This window comes from Pocillopora verrucosa, chromosome 13, assembly GCF_036669915.1.
Source record: "Pocillopora verrucosa isolate sample1 chromosome 13, ASM3666991v2, whole genome shotgun sequence".
Taxonomy (NCBI): Eukaryota; Metazoa; Cnidaria; class Anthozoa; order Scleractinia; family Pocilloporidae; genus Pocillopora; species Pocillopora verrucosa.
Window position 1 is genome coordinate 324,828 of NC_089324.1, and position 9,976 is coordinate 334,803.

Here is a 9,976-nt window from a genome sequence, read left to right on the forward strand (position 1 = left end):
TTCGTCGAAGGCAAGAGTACACGGTAATTTTGGTCGGCGGGGAAATAATAAAACCTGCGAATATTGCGAAAGCCCGTGAAAGGATGACATCTAAAAACTGAAGGCAATTTTTTAATAAGACACTAGAATGCGTAATGATGGCGGCGACCAATCAATCTTCTTTAAACAAATCGGAGACTGACTTCCTTGAGGAAAACCTTGAAAATTGTACTGTTGAAAACCGGTACTTCGTGGGTTATTTCGATGGAAAGAGATGAGTTCAAGGATATGCTCGAGAGTTTTCTTCTTAGTAGTTCCACATGCTTTGTAAAGGAGGCCTTGCACTCAAAGGACTTAAATCACAAGAGGTTTTCGAAAAATGGTGGGCAGTTTCTTTTATTTTTAACTGAATTTTTGCTTTTATCAATTCAGTGTGGGCCTCGTAGAGACTCGATCTTTTGAAGGCAATTTTGTAAAAACTTACGCAATGCACCGGCCGGAAAAGTGTTGAAATATTTAAAGGTATTTCATATAAAGGAAAGCACTTGGAAAATACTCTAAGTGCGTAATCTAGGATACCGAAATACTTTTTCAAATCATGCATTTGCAGCGTCTCCCGTCTTTGAACACAATGGTGGTAATGTACAGATCCAATTTTTCGGCAAACCGTTTACCATCTAAGCAATGAAACTCGGCATTGCTTCCACACACCAACAAAGATGAGAATTTTTCTTTTACGTAAGTAAAAAACATTGAACTTCTCTCAACGGACTCAACGCAGCAAGGAGAATCTTTCTCATAATTTACTTCTTAAGAGACGAAGTTACCGTCTAAAAATTCAAACGTTACTGTTAGGCTTATTGGCGCATTGATAACCTAGTAAATAGCTCAAACATACTGAAAAAATTTTTATCTGTTTTTGTATATCTTTATCTGTGAGCCACATGTGACTAAACAAAAACAGAGCAGTGAAGTTTGATGGCTTGTTTTCATGAATCTAGGATTTCGGGAGTCGCTATAAACTACACGATCACGCATTAAGTAATATTTCTTCTTCTAATGATTGATACCGGAAGAAAATAGTAACGGTGTCATGCTATTTTATGTGTCCGTTATAAAAATATTTGTATTCGCATTTAGCTCACGGGTAAAAATCCCGTGAAAATTGTTCAAAAGAAATATATCACAGTAGTTATTTTATGACAACCACAAAATACTCAAAACAAAATCAAGAAACTGCTGCAGGACCTCAAGGCTCCTTTGTTCAGGACGATCTTGTACATCTCAGGTTTGAACTTTTCGTGGGAACAAGTGCTGAAGCCTACATAACCTATTTTAAATTTAATCGCTGAACTATAAACTTGTGTGTTCGACCCTCGACGAACGCCTCCTATATAGCGTCACCCGAGCTTGTCAGTAGTAGCCGATGATTTCCAGCGTCCATGGTTCGGCCGGATATGTTTTCTTGCCTGTTTGACCGTGAGAACTCTAAGTACAGAATCGTTTCAACGCAAGGGGTTTTAAACATCGTGAGCAGCCATGGAAGACTTTCCTGGTAAGTAACTGTGTTTTCTTCCTTATTCTTTTTTAGCAAGGATAAGGCACGGATGTTTCAAGACCCCCTGCGTTGAAACTATTCTGTACCCAGAGTTCTCACGGTCAAATAAGCAAGCAAAAATGTCCGGCCGAACCATGGACGCTGAAAACCATCGGCTACTACTAACAAGCTCTCCAGCATAAAATAGCTTTCATGAGACCACCGAAAATTATACTCTACAAATTCAGCACAAATGTTAGGTGTTGTTTGTTTATCACGTCCCCGAGTCCCCGCGTGTCCCCGAGTCCCAAGTCCCCGAGTCCCACGTCCCCGTGTCCCACGTCCCCGTGTCCCACGTCCCCGTGTCCCACGTCCCCGTGTCCCACGTCCCCGTGTCCCACGTCCCCGAGTCCCACGTCCCCGAGTCCCGAGTCCCACGTCCCCGTCCCACTTTTAGTCACAGCCCCAGGAAAAGTCTGCCACGACTTTTTCCGGCACCACTTTCTGATGCACCACTTTTTTCCGTTAAGCAGAATGAAATGTGCGCACACATCTCGGTATCCCAAGATGACGGACGAAGCTGGTATGATACTGTTTACTTAATGCTTTTTTTAGCCACAGATCTTTTTCCCTGTTAGTATATTCAAGTTTTTTTTTTTTCGTTTTTATGGATTTTTTAAATTTGCGAAGGAACGGGCTGGTTCCCGACACCTTTCACCAGTTTTTCATCAGTGGTTTTTATTGCTTTTATATCTTAACGTAGAGGCACGTAGCGAGTGTTTTCATCTGACGCCTGAATGAACCTGACACAAGAAAGAGAAGTACCAAGAGAAAAGAAAAACTAGGAAAAAGTCGAGAAGAAAAATCGAACGCGAGAGAAAAAAAATCGAGCGCGAGAAAAAAAAATCGAGCACGCGAAAAAAAAATCGAGCGCGAGAAAAAAAAATCGAGCACGCGAAAAAAAAATCGAGCGCGCGAAAAAAAAAAAAAATCGAACGCGAATCTCGCGAGGCACAAATTGGGCTCCGTAAAGGTACAACGTTTCTTTGTGGTCTCCGTCCCTCAGCGCAATCAGCCTTTGACCAAACTGTTTGCCCAACAAGCTAATTATTCATTAGTGTGATTAACTGAGCAGTCTAAGATACCACATTCCAAACCAGATTCCATCATTTCGTACTTTAATGCACCCAGTCTACACGCAGCCAGCTCTTGGAGATGTCAGCTTAAAGATGGTGGAGAGAACGATACCAGTGGTGGACTTTGCTGTGATGGGTTTAAATCGTGAAAAGCCTCCAACACTCAACGAAGAATCCGTGAGGGTACTGGCAGATCAAATTCACAAAGCGTTTAGTACAATTGGCTTCGTGTATTTAACAAATCATGGAATATCTGAGAAGGAGGTAGGAAATCACAAAATGGTTTGCATAGGCCTTGTAAAAATAATTGTAACAAGACGCCTAAAGGCGTTTCCGTGAGATGCGTTGGCTACTGAATGTAGCATTGAAAGGAATTGTGCAGTTACTGTAAACTACCACGACTAGTCAGATAGATCAGCCGAGGAAATCACTGCAGGAAATTTAAGTGTTGAAAAGATTGCGACATGGCTATTTTTGTAATTGACTGAAAATAGCGAAGAGTGGCAGCTCAAAAACCTTTGGATTTTTCTGAAAAAAACTGCAACTCCACCTACTGATTTCCTCGTCTCATCGCCTGTTTCATCCCTCCTAAGAGCAACAGCCCGGTTAAAACAATTTCCATCTCCGCTGTTGTTTATCAAAAACGTCAGTAAGTTCGTAAACAGGCTATATACTCTTTCATACTAGTAAAAGACTGTACTGAGTTATTTCCAAGAGATTTGTAGTTAATTTTGTGATATTTTAAGACCACTGCGCGATGTCAATTCCAAAATCACCTTACCTAAGGTGAGAGGTTAATCGGTAGATTTTATTTCATATTTCATGGTTCAGTAATAACGCAAAAACGTACGCTTCCCTCGGAAAAAACGCAGCCTTAATTAATGAATATGGAATAAGGAAAAACAACACACACAAAAAAGAAATCGAATAAAGCACCACAACATGTCAAATAAATTCGACTATCTCCTTTATCTAATCAAAGTATACTTATAGCCATTTCGTGCTTAAAGTACTTAATCTACAGATGAAACATGGTTGTGAACTTCTAATTATTGGTCTTGCAGCAATGTAAGGTTGCTCTACATTATGGTAAACATCCAACTCCGCAGAATAATTAACGTACAAATAGAGCACAAAAACAGCACAAAATAGTATCCTGCATTTTTTGAATTTCCATTTGCAAAATTTCTTCAAATCAGCTGCTGGAATCCAAATCTTACTTTGCCTGCACAGTAGCTCAATATATATTTGCTTGTAATGTCATGACCTTTGTTTACTTGGTTTTCTCCAGCTTTTATAAGATAAGTTTTCTGCCTTGGAACAAAAATACCTCAGAACCGCACTCAATGTGACTGCTCTTTTTTTGACTGAGTGAAATAAGGTATACAGAAACAAATTTCACAGGTTCTGTTTTGTCAGTAAAGCAAAGGATTATTTTTGTGTGCTTCTGATCAATCCAACTACCAATGTTTACATAACATAAAAATCAATAAAGATTTTACGTGTTCCTATTGGCTAGCTTTTCAATTTGTTCATGAAATGAAACAGAAACCCAGCTGGATTTTTACCCTAGTATGCCACAGGCATCCCACAGAATGAGTAGAGAAAAACAACTTATCAGATATTTTAAAAGTGAGGTATCCCAAGTTTCAGACTTCATTTCTTTTTAATAGTCTAACAACTTAAGAACAAATTACATAACATTGTACAAAGTTGTCATGTGAATTATTTTTTTGAATCATTCATGTTCTATTTTGATCGGAGATATATATGCTAGATTGCAGAAGTTCGCCAGGCAGGAGATGGATTTTTCAATCTCTCAACTCAGGTGAAAAAGCCTTTCATTCGACCTACTGATGGTAGAAACTTTGGCTGGGTTTCACTTGAGAGGGAAAGGTAATGAAAATGGTAATGGTGATTTAAATATATTGAATGTAAAAGTTTTATGGTTGAATTACCTAGGGAGGGGGTGACTTCCTATTAATTTGCAGCTGGATGAGGTTGCATTTTTCACGACTGGGTGGACTTTAGTGAGGTTACCTTTTTTACTAGAAAGGGGTCACATGTTTTCAGAATATTGGGGGTAAGAAAATAATGGTATACAGTCAGTTTAATAAATTTGTGAACTCATTTTAGAATGAGTTACTTTATAGACTTTATAAGGTAATGCATAAACAGGAAACCGACTAAGTTTGGATTGAAAGTTACATTTGCCCTAAAGTGACTGAGATGGGGTCTTAAATTAGCCACAGATTAAACTATAATGGGGTAGGGGTCCAAAGAGGCCAGTGGTACATACCCAACAAAATTGACCCAATTAAACCCCCCCTCCCTCTCCTAGGCTGATTTACAGTTTGAAATAAGTGATTAGAGTGTAGGATTGTGTAGGTTTTCTTCTTTTAGACAGGAGGGGTCTCTCATTGGATTGATTAATGCATCTATTTTATGTTAAGTAAACTTTCATATGTTGTTATTGAATATTATTCCAGGTGGGGGCAATTAAAACAGAAGCTGTTTTGATTTAAAACAAGTTATCCTTGCAACTGTCAATTATCTAGTTTAGTGGTTAATTCCCTGTTTTTGATGTAAACCAATAATCATTTTTTCCTAACAGCTTGAATCCTTCTCGACCTGGTGACTTAAAGGAAGCATTTAATGTTTGTGAGCTTCATGATGAAACACAGGTCAGTGATACTACTGAAAGAAATATGTATCAATAATTTAAGTTACCACCTGACGTTTTAGACTGACAGCTTTTCTGAAAAAACCTTGTGATGAATAACTTTTTAATGTTGGAAATTCTTGCTCTGAAGAAGAATGCATTTACTCTCATGTGGTGCTACATCAGTGGGAGAGCACAAAAGGATACTTTTATTAGTATTATCTACCATTCACGTGCTTATATTTTTTACATTCATTAAAGGTTATAGTATAATAGCCGAAAGCTCATATTTTAAAACCTTTTTAACCAGAGAACGTTTTTTACCTTTTTCACTATGTCATATCCTGGTTACAGTTCAATTTTTAATTATCTACCAAGTTGATAATGTAAATTGGCCACTGGAAAGAGTTTAAAAGCTGAAATTTTGAGCATTAGCCCTTTGTCCCATCACTCTAAGGAAGAGCTACACTTGAATGGTCAGCTTATAAAGCCTTTATGGTGGCCAATTTGCATTGTCAACTCAGTTGATAATACCAAATTACCATGTTAATTGAATATTTGATATTTTTAGAAGTGGCCTGATGAAGAGGTACCAGAATTTAAGTCTGTGGTCACTTCATTTTTCAACAAATGCAAAGATCTAGCATTTAGAATTCTGGATGTTATTGGTATTGGACTCAATTTACAAGTATGTATTTAAAATATATAAACATATATTATATATATGCTGACATTTTTAAGTTGACATTTCGAGTATTAGCACTTCATCAGAGTGATTGGATGAAGGACTAACACTTGAAATTTCAGATTTTAAACTCTTTCTGGTGGCCAATTTGTATATGTATATATATGTTTATGTACATATATATATATATATATGTTTATGTACATATATATATATATGTTTATGTACATATATATATATATATATATATACATACATAAGTTAAAGAATTAAAGAGGATGCATCGATTCTCTGTATATAGTTTTCTTTGTTCAGATAAAGTGACATCTAAATTAGCTTCGGTGGAAATCGAAAGTGAATATAGTTATTTATATTTGTAATCAGGCAGTCCCTTACAGAGAGAGGTCTGGGTCAAGTCATGTAGTTTCACCATAATCAATGAATAACATGGAGTTTCCTTTTTTCCCTACACAATTTAAAAAGTACAACTTTTCACTGTAAATATGGTACTGGCTGCTGCACAGGATTAGGAAGATGCTGGAGAAACAGACCCAATGTTATTAATTGTAACTGTAGTCTCTCAATACATTTACAACTCACAGCATTATAACCAGGCATTACAATGACATATCCAGAGTAACAATAATTGTAGTGAACTTAATTATGCCAGCTGCCCATCACAAAAAACCTTATTGTTGGGGAAAACCTGAATCCTCTTCCACATACAGTCAGGCAAGACTTGAAGGAGAGAGGTTGCTGAACTATAAAATGTTTTGAAGCTACAGACTCCAATAGAATGAATTTTTTAAGAAAAGAACTCAATAGATGAACATGAGGCAGAATGATTTCCCACAATGAAATGTTGCAGAATGTACCCTTGTCTATGTTGCTCTAGCAACTGTTGGTTTCAGTGTAACATGAAAAGGTTAATTTGCAGCTATTCTGTGAACCACAGCAAAAAGCAAAATGTTTCTTGTCTTATCAGCTGTGCATGATCATTATGTTTGTTAAGATGTAAAAACCACTAGAGAAATACTTGTCCAAATATTTTCTGGCAGATATCAGCGTTTGTCAACTCTCTTGATTTGTGTTATTTGTTCATAGTGCATCTTTCAGATCAGATCCTTTATTTAGGTGGGTCATTTTTTTTATTCTTGCTTCATTCTTTCCTTCAAAGGATCCACACTGGTTGTCGCAAGTACATGGTGCCATAGGTACCTTGGATAATGCAACTGCCTTACGGCTATTACACTACCCACCCCTCCCTGACAAGTATAACATCAAGCCTGGACAAGTGCGCTGTGGGGAGCATAGTGATTATGGCTCAATTACACTGCTTTTTCAAGATGAGATCGGTGGATTAGAGGTATGAGTTAGCAGGGGGAATTCTGTTAAGGATTTAAAAATGGGAAGATTCACAATTAGATAATGACTTGTGTGGAGATTAAGAAATTGCATTTGCCCAAATTGACTAAGATGGGGTCCATAGTTGAGTATATAGAATGGGGTAGGGTTTCTTAGAGTGCAACATCACATACCCAGCAAATATCGACCTGAGAAAAAATGACAGAAGAAACTCTTTCAACTTCTATGTTTCCATAATTTGTCACATCAGGTGCTCCCAGTAGATGGAGAATACACTCCGGCTGTACCTATTCCTAAAACAGTGCTGGTTAATATTGGAGATCTCATGCAAAGATGGACAGCTGACAAATTGATCTCCACTGTAAGTGGAAACACACCTCCTAATTTTAAAAAATGATAAGTATCAAGAACCACAAGAAAAGGCAAGGTGAAGTTTACCAGAAAATTTAAAGCTATCTTGTTATGTGCACAGAATAGCAGTTAAAACTATTTCAGATGCACCTTGCTGTATAGCAAGAATAATTTGTTACAAGGTATTATGATTCATTCTCCCAAGTGCAACTCTCTCAAGGACCCCTTATGTTTTGTTTTGCTCAATTCTTATTACCTGCTTTTCTTCCCCAAACTATTTGAGTTGGTGGTAGTCAGAGAAGAATTAGACCATTGCAAGTTGTGATTACTATCACTAGAAATACTAATAGCGCAACATTTGTCAATAAATTGTCTCCTTGATGGTTTTCAGAAACATAGAGTACTTATACCAGAAGAAGAAGTGAAGCAGAGAATTGTACGCCGTTCTTTAGCTTTCTTTGTTCACCCTGATAATGAAGTCATGATTGAGTGTCTTGATGGATCAAATAAACATCCTCCAATCACATCAATGGGATATCTACAACAGAGATTTGCTGCAACTTATTAACTTAGTCACAAAAAATAACTCAAGGGAATTTTTAGGTTCATTAGAAGCAGCTCAGGGTTGCAACCATGATTATAATAATTAGAGGTATCATGACACATACCCTGATGAAAAATATGGATCCAGAAAAATTCTGCTATACAAGTAAACTGTGTTTCTTTTTTTTTTGTTTTTAATCAAATAATTGCAACATTACTTTTTATTATTGAGTTACCTTTTAGTATCAAGTTCAATTTTAGAAAGGGTTGTTCCTAGTTAAATTTATCAACACTGTTACTTATGTGAGGATCAAACCCTTTGACTCAGAAACTATCAAAGCTGTTGTCACTAAAACAAAGTACTCATGACAACTTAGTTGTACATTCCTTTCAAGAGTCATCCTTATTTATGAATGGAGGGAAAAAACGGAAACAAAGGAGATACAACAGCTTAATTCTGTTGATTACAAACCAACCCTCGTTACACCAAGAACAAACATGAGTAAATTTTGGAGATGCCTAATGGAAGGAATTTAGATCATTTCTATACCAGAAATACACAAGTTCAAAACATTTTAAGAAACTCCCTAAAATAGCCAATGTTATAATGTCTCTGTTTTTGTTATTGGAACAATGTCCAAAAAAATCCCCACACTTTGAATTCTTAAATTAAAGATAAACCTCATCACAGTGGTAAACAAACCCATGACCATGCATATTAGTTTATGTTAAGAAATGTGTTTTTTGTGCCATTTGGTTATCCATCTTTGAATACACAATCTCAAAATAATATGTTTTCAAAAATAAATGTTTACATGTAAAGATGGCATAATGCCTCATTCACACCAACAAAAATCAGTCCTAGAAAACTGCGAGAGGGAATTATATATTGATAGTAATTATCTTATCACCAACTTTCAACTGCTAACTTTGATGTTGACAAACACCAGTTTTTCAAAATGATGTTTAGAGGCTGGGTTTATTTTAAGAAAAAAAATTCAAACATTTTTACAAAACAACTTTGAATCTTATTTCAGTCTTGGTGTGAATGGGGTAGGCATCTGATAAAAGTAATTGTCTGAGACAGAAAAACCACATAAACATGCACCTTACAATTCTTAATTCCTCATAATAACACTTTTCTCCCTCTGTTAAATCATTCTGTCTTTAGCATGATAAATATTACTGTTCCCAAGGAGTTAAATACACAGAAACCAAGCACAAACTATTCTTCATTTCTTTTCAACCAGTTACTCACCTAGTTACCTAATTACGTACAATGGATAAAATCCCTGTATTAATTATATTTATCCATTATAAGTGTTTTTCCAAGGTTTGATTGACATCTCTTTTCTTCTTGAAGCAACTATTTGAGTAATGTTATCACTTAATTGTTGATATTGTAAATTTTTAATTTTAATCACTGATTTATTGTTAACTATCATAGCACAATAAATATGTGATGAAACTCTCGTTACTGATATTTATATAATATTAAATTAAGCCAAGAAGAATTGAGATGCTCAATTATAAACTAATAGCGGTAAAGATTTCCCTTCATCAATGTCCCTATGCCTAGACAAGAACTTTATTCAAAAACAAAACAAAAATAGTATTCACCAAATCTTAGAATAATGAATATTTAATGTTTCCCTTGATATTTAGTTTCATTTACACTAATAACTCTTGATGGTGAATTAAATGTGTTAGGCATTCAT

At 36.1% G+C, this 9,976-nt stretch overlaps 1 protein-coding gene across 2 annotated transcripts; it reads left to right on the forward strand.

Moving 5' to 3' along the window:
• The first annotated feature begins 2,068 nt into the window (after positions 1-2,068).
• Positions 2,069-9,952, forward strand: LOC131789575 (uncharacterized). Of its 2 annotated transcripts, none has more exons than XM_059106732.2 (8): positions 2,069-2,099; positions 2,708-2,916; positions 4,430-4,548; positions 5,267-5,336; positions 5,886-6,002; positions 7,177-7,365; positions 7,615-7,725; positions 8,107-9,952. In XM_059106732.2, the coding sequence occupies exons 1-8, from the start codon at positions 2,084-2,086 to the stop codon at positions 8,281-8,283; spliced, it is 1,008 nt and encodes a 335-aa protein (XP_058962715.2). In that variant the 5' UTR covers positions 2,069-2,083; the 3' UTR covers positions 8,284-9,952. The 2 variants fall into 2 exon arrangements, with proteins under 2 accessions (XP_058962715.2, XP_058962716.2); XM_059106733.2 differs by having other exon boundaries at positions 7,615-7,791; positions 8,107-8,240.
• Positions 9,953-9,976: the final 24 nt, after the last annotated feature.